This window comes from Danio rerio, chromosome 24 (assembly GCF_049306965.1).
Source record: "Danio rerio strain Tuebingen ecotype United States chromosome 24, GRCz12tu, whole genome shotgun sequence".
NCBI classification, from domain to species: domain Eukaryota; kingdom Metazoa; phylum Chordata; class Actinopteri; order Cypriniformes; family Danionidae; genus Danio; species Danio rerio.
Window position 1 is genome coordinate 41,543,466 of NC_133199.1, and position 22,154 is coordinate 41,565,619.

The 22,154-nt window shown below is 36.3% G+C and overlaps 1 protein-coding gene across 4 annotated transcripts in view; it reads left to right on the plus strand.

Annotated features, from left to right (window-relative positions):
* Positions 1 to 22,140, plus strand: part of ift140 (intraflagellar transport 140 homolog (Chlamydomonas)) — a 75,582-nt gene extending 53,442 nt beyond the window's left edge. For all 4 annotated transcript variants that reach the window (XM_021473814.3, XM_073941107.1, XM_021473813.3 and 1 more), the window contains 11 exons: positions 6,923 to 7,100; positions 9,533 to 9,723; positions 11,657 to 11,752; positions 11,843 to 11,975; positions 13,608 to 13,880; positions 13,961 to 14,143; positions 15,631 to 15,837; positions 17,484 to 17,696; positions 17,790 to 17,956; positions 20,027 to 20,168; positions 21,568 to 22,140. In XM_021473814.3, coding sequence (XP_021329489.2) covers positions 6,923 to 7,100; positions 9,533 to 9,723; positions 11,657 to 11,752; positions 11,843 to 11,975; positions 13,608 to 13,880; positions 13,961 to 14,143; positions 15,631 to 15,837; positions 17,484 to 17,696; positions 17,790 to 17,956; positions 20,027 to 20,168; positions 21,568 to 21,753 — 1,969 coding nt within the window. In that variant the 3' untranslated portion in view covers positions 21,754 to 22,140. The remainder of the gene's footprint in view (positions 1 to 6,922; positions 7,101 to 9,532; positions 9,724 to 11,656; positions 11,753 to 11,842; positions 11,976 to 13,607; positions 13,881 to 13,960; positions 14,144 to 15,630; positions 15,838 to 17,483; positions 17,697 to 17,789; positions 17,957 to 20,026; positions 20,169 to 21,567) is intronic.
* The last annotated feature ends 14 nt before the right edge of the window (positions 22,141 to 22,154 follow it).

The window sequence follows — 22,154 nt, forward strand, 5'->3', positions numbered from 1 at the left end:
TCATGCACATCTTGAAAGTATTCCCCATAATGTAAAACATATATACAGTTAAAGTCAGAATTTTTAGCTCCCCTGTTAGATTTTTTCCCCAATTTCTATTAAAAGGAGAGATTTTTTTCAACACATTTCAAACGTATTTAATAGTCTCTTAATATTAATTCCTAATAGTTAATAAGGATAAAACTTATCTCCCCTGTTAAACTTATTTCTAATAACTGATGTATTTTATTTTTGTCATGATGACAGTAAATAATATTTGACTAGATATTTTTGAAGATATTAGTTTTCAGCTTAAAGTGACATTTAAAGGCTTGGTTCCACTTTATATTAAGTGTCCTTAACTATTATGTACTTACATCAAAAAATAAATACAATGTACTTACTGTGTTTATAATGTATTTGAGAACACTTGTGGTGCATTTGAGTTGGGATTGAGGTTGAGTTATGGACAGGTTTGGTAGCGTGGGTAGGTTTAGGGGTGGGTTAAGGTGTAAGGGATGGTCAGCAGTGTATTTACAAATGTAGTTACAAAAGTTAATTACAGATGTAATTACATACATGTATTTAACCAAGCATAACACAATAAATACATGTATTTACACAATAAGTACATTGTAACAAACTATTAATTACTGTGTAAGTACATACTAGTTAAGGCCACTTAATATAAAGTGGGACCACAAGCTTAATTAGGCAAATCATTTTAAAGCAGTAGGGCCAAATAATATTGACCGTAAAATGGTTATAAGACTTCTTTTATTCTAGCCAAAATAAAACAAATAAGACTTTCTCAAAAAAAAAAAAAAAAATATATATATATATATATATATACTAACTATATATATATACGGAATACTGTGAAAATTTCCTTGCTCTGTTAAACATAATTTGGAAAATATTTAAAGAAGAAAAACAAATTCACAAGAGGGCAAATCATTTGTAAAACCTGTAAACAAAGAGTCGCTGTTATTTTGGGAGGAGATTTCTCTTCAAGCCCAAGTTCTGAATTAATTCAGAAGACCAGCGCGGTCTGACGATCATTATCAAGAGGATGATAATGTGTAGAACGGCCATAACTTAAGTTGGTGTCGTGATCTCATTCCTTACAAGTGCGCATGCGCATTAGCTCGGGCAACCTGAAAATATGCTTATTTTGTTTGATTCGATTTTGATTAAGAAATGAAACTACACTGAAAAAAATGATTCAAAGATGAATTGCTAAATTTGTTTAGGTTGTTGTAAACTATTTATTTGGGCTGAATTTAAACAATCAAATTAAGTTGAACATTAATCATAAGTGTGGCAAACAGTTTTGGAGAATTTGATGTTTCCCCAGTGAAACAGAATGCCTCACTCTAAAAAATATCGTTATACAAAAAAAAAAAATTGACGCAACAGTTTGCATTAGTATACTATATTCAAGTTACGACAACATCTAACAAAAGTTAGTTGAAGTTCACACAACAAACAACAAAGTTTATTATGTTAGCCAAATCTTTTCCTCTTCAAGCAGAGGCATTTTTACATAGCAAAAACCTCAAATATTTAAGCTGAGTACTCAAAAAATAAGTTGTTTCAATTATTTTTTTTATTAAAATTGAAAACAAATACAGTGTTATGTGCTTAATTACAAGCACATTTTCAAGTTTAGAACCTCAAATAAATGAAGTATCTGAAATTGTTTAATTTTTTGTTTGTTTTCACATTTACTGTTCATGCTTGTAAGTAATACATTTAACAACAACATTTTTGTTTTCCGGTAATTTTTTTTGGCATTAAACCACAGGTTTTTATTGTTCCACAAAACAAAAACATCTACTGTCCCATATTATCAATATAAACAAATATATAAAAAAGATCAGCGTGTGGACTTAAAAATACAAAACAACTCCATTAGTGTGGAAAAATTTCTTTGGGTTGCTACAAGTTAAACGTTGTTTTAAAGCAACTGACAGATATATTTACCTTTAAATTAGCCGCATTTTTAAATTGATGTATTTATCAATATTTTCCTGCTTTAAAAACTAAATAAAATTATTCTGGCAGCTTGAAAGTTTTTATCTTATCAGCATTTTAGAATTTTTAAGTTACAATAATGTATACAACCATGTAGTGGTTACAGACCTCTTGAGTTCTTTTTTAGATTGAGATGGCTGCCGAGTGAAATGACTAACTTTAAAGTGACTTTGGTTTAATTAACATTTGTCAATATTAACTAGTAGTTTATTACCTGCCTATTAATAATATATTGGCTGTTTATTATTACTTGTAAAGCACATAGTCTGCATAATCTTACTCTACACCCCCCAATCCTACCCTATATCTAAACTACCTTAATAATAACTAATTACTAACTCAATAATTGATTAAAAAAAGCAGCAAAATGGGAGTTTATTGAGGCAAAAGTCATAGTTTTATTAATAGCAAGAATTGAATCTTAAAAGGAAGTGTGACAGGTATGTAAAAAAAGAATGGTTTCAACTAAATCAAAATGGCGGACAGGAAGTTTGGCAAATTATGGCATAATTGGTATCTGTGTTGTCGGCAGGACTCAAGAAATAATTTGAGACCAATTTCATCAAAATAAGCATATGCAGGCAGAAGTAATTACCAAATTTGTAAGTTTCATCAATAATGGTGTCAATATTTGTATTAACTTGATGTCATTATCTTTAACTATCGCAGAGAGACAGTTTGGCATCATGCCATCATATTTGTCAGTGCAGTAAAAAAAAAAAACCTGTTACACCTATCAACACAAACTCCATAACGTTTTGTCAGTCTGAAGATGGTCGAACTCAAATTTGGTGCAGATCAGCTAAACAATGTGGGAGGAGTTGAAGCAAGATGGTGGACAGGAAGTTCAGTAAATCCAGGCATAATTGGTATTGATATTCTCAGGACAACTCAAGGAATTTGTTAAAAGTCTATTTATACTAAAACTATTTACAGAAGGGCGAGTGGACGAAATATTAATAAATAGGCATGAAACTAAGGTTTTTATAACAGAATGCAGTTAGTTAAAAATATGTTGAAAAAATGGACATTAAAATATGTGGCTAAGAAATAACTATTTGGATTTTTCTATTTATTTATTTTTTTTATTTCATTGGATCAACTGGACCATTACAAAAAAAATCAAAAAGTGTTTAGCTCTGTATAAGTTTACAACTTTATTCATAATGGTCTTAAAAAGTCTATAAAATTCTTAAATTTGACTTGATGAAACCTGCAGAAACCCAGCTTTCTACTTTGCTCGTTCTTTCTCAGTTCTGGGCCCCCAAAGATTCAGGGAATTTCCTGTTGCCCAACTCTAATAAACAGCCCACATCTGTATCTACTAAAGCCGAACGCAGCGAGAAAGCAGGCGAATGAGTGGATTTTGGATAAATGAAGTCCAGATGGGAGTGGATGAAGAAAGGAGGGAGGGCATGAAGGGGCAGGCGAGTGGGAGAGCAGGAATGTGGAGGAGAGCGTTCGGTGTTGATCGGGTCATTCCTTGCATAGCTCAGACCATTCGCTCATGAGGACGAACAGCAGAAACACCCAAAGTGCAGCTGCTTTGTGTTCAAGTGCAAAAGAAAGAGTCTTTGAAGATCATTGTGAACACACTCTCGCACCCTTTTAAGGTGGATTTCACGCTTCATGTTGTGCAGCCTTTAAAAAAGGAATATTTGTCAGTAAAAGCTGATTATAACACATATTCATTTATTTATGATCTACATCAGGGCTAATCAATTAGTTTGTCATGGGGGCCAGTTCATGAAAAGCATCCCAAATGAGGGGCAGGAGAGATATGATTTGCAATATAAGTGATGACACAATAGCAATATAAAAGCCCATATGTTGTATTTTTGCTCCTTAGAGCAGGCATTCCCAAACTTTTTTATTCCGGGACCCACCTAGGCAAGTAATTCAATCTCAAGAGCCACCATAATATTTTAATATGGAAAAATGGGTAAAAATTGTATCCATTCAAAGCAGTCAAAAATATATGGTGTGCGGCTTTTTGGATTTTGCGATTTGAAATGCACAAAATGAGGCTCGAAGTGCTTTTTGTGGGATGCTGGCTGTAACTGTGATATTTTTTTTGTTGAAAAAGATACTCTTCGTTTTTTAGAAGAGAATACGATCAACCTTTGATCAAGCCCCTTGATTATGATCAAGCCCCGTCACATCGCAGTAAATTCCACTGCTAGTGTAGTCATAAGAAACTAAACAGCTTTTTGATCGATTACTACAAGCTGGAAAAAGGTCAGATAAATATGCCAATGCAATTAACGATATCGCTGAATAGATCTAATATTTACACATTTGCTTGAGGAAGGAATGATGGGGGTAGTTACATTACTATTACTATTTTCCATAACATCTATGCCCTTCCATAACATTAGCTGACGTTAAAACTAACAGATAGCACTATAGCTATTTATTGATTAGCAATCTGTCAATGTTGGGATGTAAAAAATATTGGACAACAAATAACTTCAAATGATAGAATACATAGCAAACATTAGAAAATATTGACAATAAAATAAAAGGTTTATCCTATTAAAATCAATGGCCTATACAGGAATTAAATAAAGCTATAAAATCTATTAAACTTTTGATTGAATTTGCATATTGATTAAAGTTACTGTAGTTATTTAGTGAAGAGCAGCAAATGAATCTCTCATTGTGTTTTGTTTGATAGGTGTTAATGTTAGAATGCAAAGATCTATAATGAAGCATTCGACTACTTTAGTAACTGTTTGTGCTCATTTAAGAGAAAATTAATAGTGTTTAAAATAAAACACGCAGGACGGAGCAAAAAAAAAAAAACGGAAAAAAAAGAAGCACTTTTCCGACGGTCCCTTACTGAGAGCTCCGCTCAGCGCGAGCTCTACCGGCTAAACGCAGATTGCGAGGGCTCAAACGGAGCAGTGCTTGTAATGTTGAGCAATAAAAAAGAAAAAGACAGCTGTGAAACATAACCAGCTTTGTCTTTTTGTAGGAAACACACTTTAGATATTTTTAGGGTAAGAGGTTTTTGAGTTGTTGCCGTCAATCGTACTGGTTTTGATTCACCGCAGTGTAAATATAGCTGCAGCTATGTGACGTTGCACGACCCACCTTTGTTCACTGTGCGACCCACAGTTTGAAAACCCCTGCCTTAGGACACCCACGTTGGCGTTTTCTACTTTAAAACGTTAATATGTTGTGTTTTAAAACTGCATAATATCAGTGCATTATACAATAGTTTTATTTTTACATACATATTAAAATGTTGCATTTCGAAGGCAGCATAACATAATCTACAATTATTTAGAAACTCATTTACAGTAATTGAAACTTAAGCGCACATAACGTAATACGCACTCATCGTACAGTAAACATACAGGTTTAGAACAGACAGATGTAAACAAATACTTCTGTCCGTTCGCTGTTGAATTGTGTGTTTTCTGCAACAACATTTCTTTATTTCAAAGTTGAAAGAGACATTTGTCCAACTCAGCTGTTGAATTTCTGAATTACTGAAAAAATACTGAATTTCAGCAGGAGGGCTGATGCTGGACAATTATGAAAATGAGATTTTTTACACTGATTTACAAGATGTTTAGTTTTATGTCCAAAAGTCTTGTCAGTCACACAGTACACACAATAGTTTTTTTTATTGCTTCAACAAAGGAATTGATTAACAACTGGCAGGCCCGGATTAAGAACTCAGGGGCCCCTGGGCACATTGTCTTGTAAGGCCCCCTACCTGGCCGCACCCCTATAGTTGAATTAATAAAATAAGAATAGTATAATAATTTTTAAATAAAATGAACCTATAATTTGTTGCCCACATATTTAAATAAATGATATATAGTACATATGTATTTATAGTCTACAACGATTTAACTTATTTTCCAAAGCATAAAAATAAGTAAAAATACTAATATAACTAGTGAAAATTCATGTTTTTTAGTATACTTGTTCAAATTCACTAAAATAGTACTATATATAATATAGTACTATTATGTATATATATATATATATATATACACACACTCATTTTTGATCTATGACTAGTACTAACGTAACGTTACATTACAGTCCGCTCAGTTTAGTGCGGGTTATTTCAAAACTGACGTTTCCGCGCTTGACCAATTACAGCATTCTGTTTAATTAAAGAAAGAAAGACAATTTAAATATAACAATAATATTAATATGTGATCGCGATTTATTTGCTCAGAGGAAATACAGTTGTCTGATCAATATGGTTTTTACAGAGAGGGAGGCACCTTTATTAAGGCTAAACATTATTAAATACCCACAAGGCGCTTGTGACTTTACATAACATTTGCATTATTTATTAAAAATGTTTCCTTCCTGTTAAAAATAAATGTATTTCCAATCTAATATGTTAAGGGGGAAAAAAAAGTAGCACAAGTTCAGCTGATGGTGGATTCGAACCGGGTTGATCAATCGCGTCAAAAGACGTTGCTGTGCGTTTTACGAGGTGCGCCACTGAGGCTGTAATTCTGACTTACTCTTTACTCATGTTGTGTATGTCAATCAGCCACCTACAGGCGTAAACCGTGAACAGCTTATTCCAACTAGGTGCGCTATTTGCAACTACCCTAAAAAGACACTCAGAAATAGTCTTTTTTTTTTTCTCCCCTCTCGCAGGGGCTCCAAGTGCGCATGGGCCCCTGGGCCTGTGCACATAAGGCCCATTGGTTAATCCGGCCCTGACAACTGGTCTGTCTTCAGAGATGTATCACTTACTGTTAAAAACACATTTAGAAAACAACAGTTGTCACTTCCCTAACCAACAGATGTGCTCTTGAGAAAATTGTTTATTGGTGAATTTAAAACCACACTAAAGTTCCTTCTGCTATTTTAAGCAGAAATGAATGTTTTGCCATGTTGTGTGTGTTCATGTGTGCATCTCCAGTGAGGCAGTGTGGGAGAACATGGCTCGTATGTGTGTAAAAAGTCGTCGTCTGGACGTGGCTCGTGTGTGTCTGGGCAACATGGGGAATGCACGGGCAGCTCGAGCTCTCAGAGATGCTGAAAAAGAGCCGGAGGTGGAGGCGCAGGTGGCTGTTCTGGCTACACAACTCGGCATGCTGGTGAGAAACAAAAACACTTACTGAACAATGACATAAACGCATCATTGAATAGTTCTATTGATACCTAATATTTCCCTGTAGTCATTCAGTCAGGTACTGACCAGACTGAAGGTCAGTTAGGTTGCTTATGAAAGTGGTGTTAGTGAGGCCAGCAGATGGCGCTCAACCTGCTGTCTGTGTGAGTCCTAATGCCCCAGTATAGTGAAGGGGACACTATACTGTCAGTGAGCACCATCTTTCACATGAGACACTAAACTGAGGTCATGACTCTCTTTGGTTATTAAAAATCCCATGGTACTTCCTGTAAAAGAGTAGGGGTGTAACCTTGGTGTCCTAGTCAAATTCCCTCCATTATCCCTTACCTATCAAAGTCTCCCAATCACACCCATTCACTGATTTGGCTGTATCACTGTCTCTCCACTCTACCTATAGCTGGTGTGTGGTGATCGCAGTGGGGCTGTTGTCCTGTGGCTAAGCTCTCCAAAATATTATCGAACCTTTGTTTCTTTCTTCTTTTTGACACAAATAATAATGTTCTTTAGACAGCTGAAAACCTGTAACCATCGACTTCCATGGTTGGAAAAACAAATACTATTGAAGTCAATGGTTGCAGGGTGGTTCTTTCCGCTGTGAGAACTCATAACTTAAGTTGAAGGAAAATTAATTAATAAATGGTTACAGGTTTTCAGCTTCCTTCAAAATATCATCCTCTTTGTTTAAAAAAAGAAAGAAAGAAACTTTCAAGAACAAGACAAGGTTTGGAACAAGTTCAGGTAAGAAAATAATGAGAATTAAATTTTTTGGATGAACTATTACTTGAATGTCTTTTGCCTGCATCATTAATGCCAGTAAGGAAAGTTTATCAATATGTTCACCAATGTAAATTAAATAACTTTTTAATGGTGAGGCGCAGCAAGTAAAATAAGTGTTTTTTTCATGCACTGTTTAATTTAGTGTTTTTTAGTCCAATGTAAAGAATATATTTGTAAGTGTTTTTGTCACTCTTTGTCAGTTTGCTTCTGTAGATTTTAGTTAAAAACTTTAAATTAATTTCGTTCATAAATTTTCACTTCACGGTTTTATTAATATCTGTATTCTGAAAGTTTTTTTTGTACAAAGGAATTTGTTCATAAATAATTTGTCTGGTTATAATAGCTGTAGCATAAATTAACATTTTATTCTAAAAACATACCCAAACTATGTTAGAAAATCTTTTGTTGTTGTTGTGTTGTCAAATATACAGTTGAGGACAAAATTATTAACTCTTCTGTGAAATATTTATTCTTTCTCAAGTAATAAATAACGGATTAAGGAAAATTTTCACGGCATTTCCTATAATATGTTTTTTTCTGGAGAAATCTTATTTGTTTTACTTCGGCTAGAATAAAGGCAGTATTTATTTGTTTAAAACCATTTAAGCTCAATACTATTATCCCCCTTAAGCAATTTTTTTTCCCCGATTGTCTACACAACAAACCACTGCTTTACAATGACTTGCCTAATTACCATAACTTGCCTAATTAACCTAACAAAATTTAAATTCTATAGAGAAAAACAATCTAACAAACAAACCGAAAAAAGGTAAACAATTAAGATGCAGCTAAGAAGTCAAAGGTTGATACTCCAGAAAAAAAAGCTCCAATTTATTTTCGAACACTGAATAGGATTTTCTCAGGGGTGCAGTAAGAAATTAGTTCTTAATGTAATCAGTCAACTGGGGAAGTATGGTGATAATTATTAATTTTCTTTCACTCTATTCACATGTAATGCTTTTTCCAGCACATTTCTAAACATAATAGTTTAATTAACTCATTTCTAATTACTGCTTTTTTATCATTGCCATAATGACAGTGCATATTATTTGACTAGATATTTTTCAGGATACTAGTATTCAGCTTAAATTGACATTTAAAGGCTTAACTAGGTTAATTAGGCAAGCTAGGTTAATTAGGCAAGTCATTGTATAACAATGGTTTGTTCTGTAGACAATTCAAAGAAATATTGCTTAAGGGGGCTAATAATATTGACCTTAAAATGAGTTTAAAAAACTAAAATCTGCTTTTATTCTAGCCGAAAAAAAAAAAAAAAAAACTTTCTCCAGGAGAAAAAATATTATAGGAATTACTGTGAAAAATTCCTTGCTCTATTGAACATCATTTAGGAAATTAATAAAATAATAAAACAATATTCACAGCAGGGCAAATCATTCTGACTTGAACTCTATATATTACATCTGCGTCACGGTATGGAAGTTGAGTACATTACAAATGACATTCTGTGTGTTTAAAGCACAGTAGCACAAACACTGCGTTATCTAAATAAACCTAGTGCGCTTGGAGCCTCTCTGTCTCATTCAGTACAATAACAGGAGCTAAACATTTGGATTTAAACATCTGGCTTTATCGCAGCATCTCTGTCTCTTTTTCTCTCAGGAGGATGCAGAGCAGTTGTATAAGTCATGCGGGAGGTTTGATTTACTCAACAAGTTTTATCAAGCGGCGGGTCAGTGGCAGCAGGCGGTGGAGACGGCAGAAACACACGACCGCATTCACCTCCGCACCACTTACTACAGCTACGCCAAACACCTGGAGGCCATGGGGGACAAGAACCTGGCGCTGGTGTAGTGAGTGTCACATTCACACACTCATTTTAAGAGAAAAAAAAAAAGATTTTAATCAGGTTAAGTCAATACTCTGATTAAGAGTCGACCATGTAAACAGAGATTTTTGATGACTAAAGTCATAATTGAACTAAACAGAAATCATATTAAGACATGTGGAATATTCCTATTTTAGAGGCATTATTTGCAGTACAAACAATTTATCACCACAATCAAACTTTTTCCCTTTTCTAGTCATTTTTCGCTAAATTAAAAACAAAACTACCTAAATCACATATGGTGCAATGACGAACAAGCAACTAGCGTTGAATGGTGACGTAATGACATTAATGGAACTACGTACTAATAACATGGGATCATGAAAGGAACCTTCAAAACGCAACTCATGTAAACACCTTAATCATAGTATTGTCCTATTCTGGTCAATGCAGATAATTAGACTTATCATGAATGAGTAGATCCATGTAAACATAGTCACTGATGACGTCATTGATTCAGTAATGCTGCGTTCCTCACAATTCCTTCATGTTTTGCCAACATGAATTGATTATGTTAACTTAATTGTTTCACCCATTTAGGGTTATTGAACATTTGACACTTAATTTATCTAAAATAAATCTCAAGATTGTAATTGTGTTGATTCAGCTCATTTTAAATAAATAGTTTAAACAAGCAGAAAAACATTTTTTTGTTTTGAGTGTAATTTTAAAAATGATGATTCAATAACGTATGTTAAAATAAACAGCTTTGTTTCTCTTTTATTTAGTAAAGGAGTAATAAATGTACATATGTCAATTCATTGTAAATAATTCAATTATGAGCTTCAAAATATTCTATTCTATTCTGTTCTATTATATATATATAGATAGTTGGATAGATAGTTGGATAGATAGATAGATAGATAGATAGATAGATAGATAGATAGATAGATAGATAGATAGATAGATAGATAGATAGATAGATAGATAGATAGATAGATAGATAGATAGATAGATAGATAGATAGATAGATAGATAGAATGTATAAAATAAACAAACAGGGGGGCTAATAACACACACACACACACACACACACACACAGAATTGTTATCCCCCCTTAACTCTTTTTATTTTTAAAATATTTTCCAAATGATGTTCAACAGAGCAAGGAGATTTTCACAGTATGTCTGATAATATTTTTTCTTCTGAAGAAAGTCTTGTTTTATTTCGGCTAGAATAAAAGCAGTTTTTAGTTTTTTAAACACCATTTTTGGGACAAAATATTAGCCCCTTTAAGCTAATTTGTTTTTTCGGTCTACAGAACAAACCATCATTATACAATAACTTGCCCAATTACCCTAACCTGCCTAGTTAACCTAATATATATATATAGTTATTATTTTTTTATACAGTGTAATTTATTCTGGTTGTGGCAAAACTGAATTTTCATCAGCATTATCCAACTCTTTAGTGTCGTTTGAGCCTTCAAAATCATTTTAATGACAATTACAATAAAACAAGTTTACAATTACAATAAAAAGGTCAAATAAATAAGTATGATAATTAACATATACAGGCAGTTATTGATTAAGAGACCACTTGAACATTCTCAATATATAAATGTTTTCATTTCAAGCATTTACCATTTTTTTACATTTAAAGGGCCATGAATTCAGATGTTCATATTACTCTTCGGACAACACACTGCCAATGTTTTTAACTTCAGAAAAGCAAGCAAAAAAAAAAAAAAGAAAAGAAAAAAAAGAAAAATGGCCAGTTGTAATTTATTTCTGCTCTAAATGTTGGTGAATCCAGTACCGGTGAATCAACGTCTCTTGTAAATCCAGTACATCCAGAAAAAGTGATAATTTTTTTGTGGTCTCTTAATTTTTTAAGCTAAAAGTAAATAAAAAAATCTAATTGTGGTTGTGATCTTGTTACTTTTTCTTCTTCTTCAGTTTTGAGAAGTCGGACACACATCGGTTTGAAGTTCCACGAATGTTAATGGAGGATAACGTTTCACTGGAGATTTACATCAATAAAATGAAGGACAAGTGAGTCACTCTGCACAGATGATGCATTACTGTGGCCTCTACGGTCTGACTTTTCTTTAATGTTTCCACTCTCTGTTTGTGATTGGTCAGGGATCTGTATAAGTGGTGGGGTCATTATCTAGAGAGCCAATCAGACATGGAGGCTGCGCTGCATTATTACGACTTAGCTCAGGATTACTTGTCTCAAGTGCGCGTGCACTGCTACCTGGGAAGCATTCAAAAGGTACGTTCAAGTGAATTTCCTTTGTGTCCGAATTAAAGTCCACATGAACTGGAAGCTGTGACCGCTTTTTTTTCATATTGTGACGGAGTTCCCAGAGAAACTGAATATTAAATGAGATTTTTTTAAAGTGGGCGGGGCTTGTTTTTGTCTACTGCGAGCTGATTGGATGTAGTAAAGTAGACATTTTATTCAGAAAGATCTAGAAAAGGGTTTGGAAAGAGTTATTACAACCTAACAGACTCCTCCTGCTCACCGTTTCTGTTTGTGGTCAAAACTGAAAGCTGGAGGGGCGTGTTTAATATGTAAGCCACGCCCAATACCTTCAGTTTTATCTAAAAAAACAAATAGGAAGTGTATTTTCAGACTTTGTTTCAAGAATACAAAAGCAAACTAGTAAAGTTCATAGACAAACTTTATGGTGGCTTGAGAAAGCCGTGTCTGAAAGTTTGAAGGAGCTTGTGTAAATAACTGAAATAGTTTTTACAACGTTTGAAACAGTCGGCATAGATAAGTACATATATTTTAGCTTCTAGTTAGGTTGATGGGGGTTCTGAACGGTTGCTAAGGCGTTGCTAGGGTGTTCTGAGTGCTTGCTAACGTGTTACTAGGTGGTTGCCAAGGTGTTCTGAGTGCTTGCTAGACGATTGCTAGGGTGTTCTGAGTGGCTGCTAGGCAGTTGCTAAGGCGTTGTGAGGTGGTTGCTAAGGCATTGCCTAGGTGTTGGTAGTTAGTTGCTAAGGTGTAGCTAGGGTGTTGCTAGGTAGTTGCTAAGGTGTTCTAGGTCATTGCTAAGGTGTTGCTAGGGGGTTGCTTGGGTGTTTGATTAGTTGCTAGCGGTCGTTAAGTCGTTGCTAAGCGGTTCCTAGAGTGTTGCTGGGTGGTTGCTAAGGCATTGCTAGGCAGTTGCTAAGGTGTTGCTAGGTGGTTGCTAGGGTGTTCTGAATGCTTGTTAGGCAGTTGCTAAGGTTTTGCTAGATGGTTGCTAAGACTTTGCTAGGTGGTTGCTGAGGTGTTGCTCGGCAATTGCTAAGGCATTGATAAGCGGTTGCTAAGGTGTTGCTAGGTGGTTGCTAAGGTATTCTGAGTTGTTGCTAGGCAGTTGCTAACATTAGCAAGGTTCTAGTATGAATTAGCATCATGCAAGCTTGTTTTTAGCATAAATTAGCATGTTGTTAGCATGAATTAGCACGTTGCTACCATGTTTGCAGTACGAATTAGCATGTTAGCATGAATTTAATATGAATAAGCATGTTTGCTAGTATGTTTCCAGTATGGATTGGTATGTTAGTCTGCGAGCTGATTGGATGTAGTAAAGTAGACATTTTATTCAGAAAGATCTAGAAAAGGGTTTGGAAAGAGTTATTACAATTAACAGACTCCTCCTGCTCACCATTTCTGTCTGTTGTCAAAACTGACAGCTGAAAGGGCGTGGTTAATATGTTAGCCACGCCCAATACTTTCAGTTGTAACTGAAAACAAACAGGAAGTGCATTTTCAGACTATAATTCAAGATTACAAAGGCAAACTATATTTTTTTCTTAATGACTTGTACTGATCACCACAAAACTAGCAATATGAGCTAACAAAATCAATATGGCTAGTGTACTTTATTAACACCTTGCTATTTCTCAGGCGAGTGAAATTGCCAATGAAACTGGTAACAGAGCAGCATCTTATCATGTTGCACGGCAATACGAGGGACAGGATGAAATCAGCCAATCGGTGCACTTCTATACACGCGCACAAGCCTATAATAACGCCATACGACTGTGTAAAGAGAACAACCTGGATGACCAGCTTATGAATCTGGCGCTGCTTAGCAATCCAGAGGACATGATGGACACGGCCATGTATTATGAAGAGAAAGGAACGCATATGGACCGAGCTGTTATGCTTTATCATAAGGTACATCTAAATACATGCTGTGTTGATGTTTAACACTAGGTGGTGCTGTTTGCTTGAATAACACCATTCTGCTTCTCCAGGCAGGTCATGTCTCCAAGGCTCTGGAACTAGCTTTTGCAACTGAACAGTTTGGAGCCTTGCAGCTGATCGCAGAGGACCTAAATGAAGCCAGCGACCCTGCATTATTAGCACGCTGCTCGGATTTCTTCATAAAACACGCTCAGTACCAGAAAGCTGTGGAATTGCTGGTGGCTGCCAAAAAGGTGAACATGCAACACAAACCGCCTCATATAACATCGGTTCATGTCACTGTTATTATCATTTCGCTTTTAATAAATGATTTTCTATTTTATATATATATATATATATATATATATATATATATATATATATATATATATATATATATATATAATTTTTTTATTTTTTATTATTTTTTTTCTGTACATTTTACGTTAGTTTTAGCTTGTTTCGTTAATGGTTTTGTTAGTTTTAGTTTAGTTTTTGTTTTGTGGACACATTTCTATTTATTTATTTTTGGAATTTAGTTTACATACAGATAAAAAACGTTTTTGGCGACACGGTGGCTCTGTATTTGGCACTGTTGCCTCACAGCAAGATCAACAATTTGATTCCAGGCTGGGCCGGTTGGCATTTCTGTGTGGAGTTTGCATGTTCTCCCTGTGTTAGTGTGGGTTTCCTCCTGGTGCTCCGGTTTTCCCCACAGACCACCAAACACATGCGCTATAGGTGAATTGGGAAGGTTGAATTGTCCACAATGTATGAGTGTGAATAAGTGTGCATGGATGTTTGCCAGTGATGGATTGCAGCTGCAAGGGCATTTGCTGCGGAAACATATCCTGCATAAGTTGGCGGTTCATTCCGCTGTGGAGTCCAAATTAATAAAGGGACTAAGCCAAAAAGAAAATAATTAATTGAATGATCTTTGGGGAAACAAATTTTTGTAACTGTAAATATAATATCCAGCACAGAATTTCGATTTAGTTTTTATGAATGTATTCATTTATTTATTATGTATTTCTGTTTTATTTTTAGTCATTTTAGTTTATCAGAGTTAACAGAACGCATTCAGTGTCGACCAGAGCAAAGTTTAGTGTTTGCACAGCTTACAGTTGCTCTTGTGCAAATCTCTTAGTAATAAAAATAAAATAATTGTTCGAGTAAACGCTGAATCTAAGACCAACAAATGAAAGGTAAAGAGAGTTGTGGAGAATTCTGATAAACAATCATTCACTCATTGTCCTTCGGCTTAGTCCCTTATTTATCAGGGGTCTCCACAGTGGAATGAACCGCCAGCATATGTTTTACGCTGCCGATGCCAGCCATATATTTAGTTTACTTTCTTTTTTTTAATTGCAAATGAAGAAAAGATAAAACATTTTATGTTGATATATAAAATATATTTTTGTGTATAACCTTGCACTTGACTGATTCATTTGGCTGTAAAAGCACAATTACAGGTACAAAATTCGAACTTATTATATCTGAAAACCATGACTTATTTTAACTTAATTTTTTGTTTTATTTTTCGCTATTTTTTCAGTGAATGCTTGTTAGTTTTGTTTACTTTTAGTTTATAATTTATTGTCAATTTTACATTTAACAACTACAAATTTACCAATAGTTTTAATCTCAGTTTACTAAAATAATTAAATAACTTCATAATATCTACATATGCAAACCCTTTTAAATGTTTTGTAAGTATACGCTTATGAATCTGTGTTTGTAGTACCATGAGGCGCTCCAGTTGTGTTTGGACCAGAGTTTGACCATCACAGAAGATCTGGCTGAAAGTCTGACAGTGCCGAAAGACTCAACTCTTCTGTCTGAGGCCGGGAGGAAAGAGCTGCTGGAGAAAATCGCAGATTGTTGCATGCGACAGGGAAACTACCACCTAGCCACAAAGAAATACACACAAGCTGGAAACAAGATCAAGGTTTGAAAAAATCAACAGCTTAATCAGTCATTTATTTTGTCCTGGCAGATACTTGATTTTCATTGGTCAATCCCTATATTTTTTTTATCTTTGATGCAAAACAGTGAAATTAAATTGATCCCATCTTTACCACACACAACTGCTAGTTTCATGTAATTACACGCTCTTTAATTTATTCTCAGATTAACCCTATAAATCATAATCTATGGGAATTTTATACATGACATTTTAAGGACTCTTAATGATCAGACTTTACTAAAAAACCTATACAGAGTGTACTATATTTTAAGGAACATTCATTTGTTCATCTCTCAGTCATTATTGTGTTGCATTGAATTAGTATTCAAAATATGTTTGAATATACCAGGAGGTATACACTTACCGGCCACTTTATTAGGTACACCTTACTAGTACCAGGTTGGACCTCATTTTACCTTCAGAACTGCCTAAATCTTTCATGGCATAGATTCAACAAGGTACTGGAAATATTCCCCAGAGTTTTTATTCCATAATGACATGATAGCATCACACAGTTGCTGCAGATTTGTTAGCTACGCATCCATGATGCAAATCTCCTGTTCCACCACATCCCAAAACTGCTCTATTGGATTGAGATCGGGTGGCTGTGGAGGCCATTTGAGTACAATGAACTCATGTCATGTTCAAGAAACCAGTCTGAGATGATTCATGCTTTATTCAATTGGTACTAATAGCCCCAAAGTGGCCAAGAAAATATCCCCCATGCCATTACACCACCACCACCACCAGCCTTAACCGTTGATACAAGGCAGGATGGATCCATGCTTTCATGTTGTTAACGCCAAATTCTGACCCGACCATCTGAATGTGGGAGCAGAAATGGAGACTTATCAGACCAGACAACATTTCTCCAATCTTCTATTGTCCAGTTTTGGTGAGTCTGTGTGAATTGTAGCCTCAGTTTCCTGTTCTTAGCTGTCAGGAGTGGCACCCGGTGTGGTCTTCTGCTGCTGTAGCCCATCCACCTCAAGGTTGGACGTGTTGTGCCCTCAGAGATGCTCTACTCGGTTGTAACGAGTGCTTATTTGAGTTACTGTTGCCTTTCTATCAGCTGGAACAAGTCTGGCCATTCTCCTCTGGCATCAACAAGGCATTTGACCCCACAGAACTGCCGCTCACTTGATATTTCCTCTTTTTCTGACCATTCTCTGTAAACCCGAGAGATGGCTGTGCGTGAAAATCCCAGTAGATCAGCAGTTTCTGAAATACTCAGACCAGCCCATCTGACACCAACAACCATGCCACATTCAAAGTCACTTAAATCCCCTTTCTTCCTCATTCTGATTCTCGGTTTGAACTGCAGCAGATCGTCTTGACTATGTCTACATGCCTAAATGCATTGAGTTGCTGCAATGTGATGACCGATTAGACATTTGCGCTAACAAGCAGTTGGACAGGTGTACCTAATAAAGTGGCCGGTGAGTGTAGAGTGACAACTATTGTTTAAATACATTTTAAGTGCTCTAAACATCTTAAAAGTTATAAAGATCTTCATTATTTACATTACAGGCTATCAGAAAAAAATTCTCTCCACCTGAAACCTTTTCGCCATTCTCTTCCAAAAGCAAAGATATCAAGGTGTTCTTTTCCATTCTTGTTTTTGACAGGCGATGCGAGCGCTGCTGAAATCAGGAGATACAGAGAAAATAGTCTTTTTCGCTGGCGTTTCCAGACAGAAGGAGATTTATGTAATGGCAGCCAATTACCTGCAGTCACTGGACTGGAGGAACGACGCGGAGATCATGAAGAACATCATTAGCTTCTACACAAAAGGACGGGCGCTCGAGCTGCTCGCTGGTTTCTATGAGGCCTGTGCCGAGGTATGCTGAGAGCACCCCACAGCACTCTTAAAAGTCATACAGGACTCAATACCTCAGTTATGCTTAAATGCAGTCTGTGGTGTATGTGCACAGGTGGAAATTGACGATTATCAGAATTATGAGAAGGCGTACGGCGCTCTGACTGAGGCATGTAAATGTTTAACCAAAGCAAAAGGCCGCAGTGGAGAAGAAGCTGACGGCAAGCTGCTCATACTGACTCACAGACTCGGACTTATCAAGAGGTTCATTCAGGCACGAAGGTAATGGTGAAATATGAACGGTTTATTCGTGTGGTATGTTACATCTGTGCATACAACTCTAAAGGTGAGAATACACAGGGCAGGTTTTTGAGTAATGCTGCAGGGCAATAATGTAGTCAGTAGGCAACCAGGTGAGACATTGGGCTACTTATTAGAGGAACTAGATCTACATACAATTCATTCATTCATTTTCTATTCAGCTCAGACCCTTTATTAATCTAGGATCGCCACAGTATAATGAACCGCCAACTCATCCAGCTTATGCCCTTTCAGCTGCAACCCATCTCTGGGAAACATCCATTCACACTCATACACTACAGACAATTTAGCTTACCCAATTCACCTGTTCCACATGTCTTTGGACTGTGGGGAAAACCGGAGCACCCGGAGGAAACCCACGCCAACACGGGGAGAACATGCAAACTAGAGTTGGGCTGATAGACGATGCCATCTATCGCTGATGGCCAATAGACAACACGATGCCGAGCCGGCATCGCCGATCCTCAAACCCGCTCGCGAAAAATACACACTTTGACCTCGTTTACACTAATGCGTCTTAGTTTTAAAATGGCATTTAAAAACGAAAATGAGCCACATCCACACCATGTTTTACCTAGCATTTCTGAACAGCCCTCCGACCGCTGAAAACGCACATCACGTGACCACACTTGTACTTAGTAATTTTAGTGAAAACCTCAGATACTGTTGATTGTGCAATTTTATTACCGACCAACCTCCCGCGGAAAAAGTGATTGACAGGTGGTGATTTGTGTGCAATTTATCTTTATTGATTTATGATTTGATTATGGGTAAAACAAAGAGCATGCGGGTCAGGTAGTTGAAACTGTAGGCTACAAATAATTCATTCATTATGAATTAATTCATTAGTCATAAATAAATAATTCACTTCCGCCTATGAGGATGATGCCATCGTCCATCGCGAAGTTTCACATTAAGCATCGTACGATGCTAAATTGGTCGACATCACCCAACCCTAATGCAAACTCCATACAGAAACGCCAACTGACCTAGCCGAGGCTCGAACCGGCGAACTTCTTGCTGTGAGGCGACAGCACTACTTACTGCACCACCGCGTCACCATCTAAATACAACTTTATTGCTTAATCACAATGAAAAAGTCAGTGCAGTGGCGCAGTAGGTAGTGCTGTCGCCTCACAGAAAAAAGGTCGCTGGCTCGAACCTCAGCTCAGTTGGCATTTCTGTGTGGAGTTTGCATGTTCTCCCTGCGTTTGCGTGGGTTTCCTCCGGGTGCTGTGGTTTCCCCCACAGTCCAAAGACATGCGGTACAGGTGAATTGGGTAGGCTAAATTGTCCGCAGTGTATGAGTGTGTGTGTGAATGTGTGTGTGTACGTAAAAACGTGCTGGATAAGTTAGCGGTTCATTCTGCTGTGGTGACCCCGGATTAATAAAGGGACTAAGACGACAAGAAAATAAATGAATGAATGACAATGAGAAAGTGCCCCAGCAACATTGCTCTAAAAGTTGCACTGTGTATCATCACCTTAAAGCTGCAGTATGTTGGATTAATCATTGCAATCCAAATTGAAAATATTAAGGAGGGTTTTTTCACACATCCTCTTCCCAGGGGACTCGATGCACATGCAGGTTGCCAAATTGACAAGACAAACACTGCTTAGCTAATATTTAACTTTGAAATCTTTGTATTAATTGCTCATTAAAAACCACCTCATGGATTGTTGTAACTCTGAATCTGCGGAGGCTGCGACTGTTCTTCAGAGGTCACTTGAACAGCTGCGGCACATACATTAAGGCAGCCTTTATGCCTGAAATGAAATGTCATATAACTGAAATATAATTGGGTGAACTGGCTGTGGGCGGAACTACACAGACCAAAACAAAGACAGACATTGTGACACTGAGCGCATTTTCAAAGCAGAATAACTGACTTAAGCATTGTTTTTCAGATAAAATACCATGCTCACTTAGCATGTTTATTAAATATCTGCAAACATATCATGGTATTTTAATGCTTTAGAAGGTTCAAAACCTTGCATACAGTACCTTTAAGTGTATTTATGTAATTTTAGAATGCATGAGGAGGATCCAGTAGAAGCAGTGCGTTTGTGCGAGTCTCTGCTGGAAGAGAAGGATCTGGATCTGGCAGTGCGTGTTGGAGATGTGTACGGCTTCCTGGTGGAACACTACTGCCATCATGGCAACTTCACGCAGGTCTCTATATAATCCTAGCATGTTCTTTTTTTGTTGTTGTTGTTGTTGTCAGAATCTGTGTGCATTTGTTTTTTAAAGTATAACAAGTGGTCTCACCCTTATTAAAGATGTAGATGACTACATCAACACTGTGGGTTTATGTTAAAATTAGGACATATAGGAAAATATGTGCTTAAAAGCTTATTAATATATCCCATAAAGTTTAAAAATAAAGTCAATCTGAGCACAGATTGTGGCTATTAAACCACATGTACATTTACACTAAAGAAGTGATCTAGTCGACCCCTTCTGGAAGTGTTTGGAGGTCGACAAGCCTGTACGTCACATTAACCAACTATCCACCAAACAATTTAGTTTTTAAAAGACATCTAATAGACATACAAACTTGAGCTGCGTCCCAAATCGCATACTTATGCACTATTCTACGCCATTTTGTAGTATAAATAGTGTAAGTAGTGCGTTCACACTGAAAACTCTAAAAATAATGAGTGCACTTGAATTACCCGGTTGATGCACTCATTCAGCCGCTAAAATCAAGTGTGTAATGATGGACACTTCACACACTCAACGACCGCAGGTTTGCTTACGTAGCGGAAGGGGCGGAGCTATCGGACGCACATGTTGGATAACTTTATTTATTTTGGAATGAAAGCTAATTTCTCCTGCGAGAGTGATCATAGCGCCTCCCGTTGGTGAATGCGGTTGTACTCACGGCAGGTATTATTTGATAGTTTGCTCATTTATTTTACTGATTTGGCAACCGTCAAACGTCATCAGGGAAACGATTTGAACTTCCGCTTAGTAAAAAAAACATTAGTGTGCCATTTGGGACGCCACTACATACATATACTATCCTGTTGAGTGTGTAAGTGCATAAGTACATAGTGCATTGTGTGCCATTTGGGATGCAGCTCGATGTCTTGACTCAAATAAAGCTGAATTAGGTCTGTTAGCAAAAATGTAGTAGACGTCTAACAATAGTCCAAAACTAGACTAGTCATCAAATAGACAGATTAGACAGAGCTCGCGCAGTCATTCATCCCTAGGTATTTGATGGCTAGTCTGTTATTAGACTATTGTTAGATGTCTATTACATTTTATCTGGCAGACCAAATGTGGCATTGTTTCAGCCAAGATGTCCATATTTGAATGTCTATTAGATGTATTTTAAGCACAAAAATGCTTGCTGGGTTTAAATGCATTGACAACATCTGAAGATGCTTTCATATCTGTCTCACTTGTAGCTTTTGTTTCAGTACCTGACTTGTTTTCTGATATGTTTTTGGGTTATTTAATCTAAGAGTCTGAAAAACCCTGAAACCTAGATTAGATGTGCTTTTCACACAGATCCATTTAAAATAAAACTATAATTAAACATTGTGATTTGTGTGTTCATCAGGCATGGAGTAAAATAGAGGAATTGAGATCAACACATCCCAAAATAAACCTGAGCATGTATGTGAGTCAAACCAGTCTGGAGGCTTTACAAAATGCTGCTGGGATCCGCCTGGTCTACAAAGATACCAACACTCATGCTGCTGACGATGATGAAGAGGTGGAGGAAGATGAAAACATCAATCATTGACAACAATTCCCTCAAGATACTACATACATTTCACAAAAACTAGCCTACTAAAGTCTCACTATCAAGTCTTGGTTTACTCCTCCATTTTTCTAAAATGTGCCATGTTTCTATTGGACTGCCAGTCTAGCAGATGGGATGTTTTTGGGAGATGATGTGAGATTTTGTAAAAGCCATTTTGCAGGTTGCCTTAAGTAGAGAGTAGCTTGTTTGCGAATGCCCAGAATGCATATTTGACGTGCGAGGCCTTTCAATCAAGAATAACACGGGACCACTATATTCGAGTTTTGTACAATTTACAAACTATGTAATGACCAGACTTGTTCAACAACCTTTGTATCATATATATTGTACTTATTTTAATAAATATTTTCTATGTTTATTAAATCATATTGTGTTTTGAG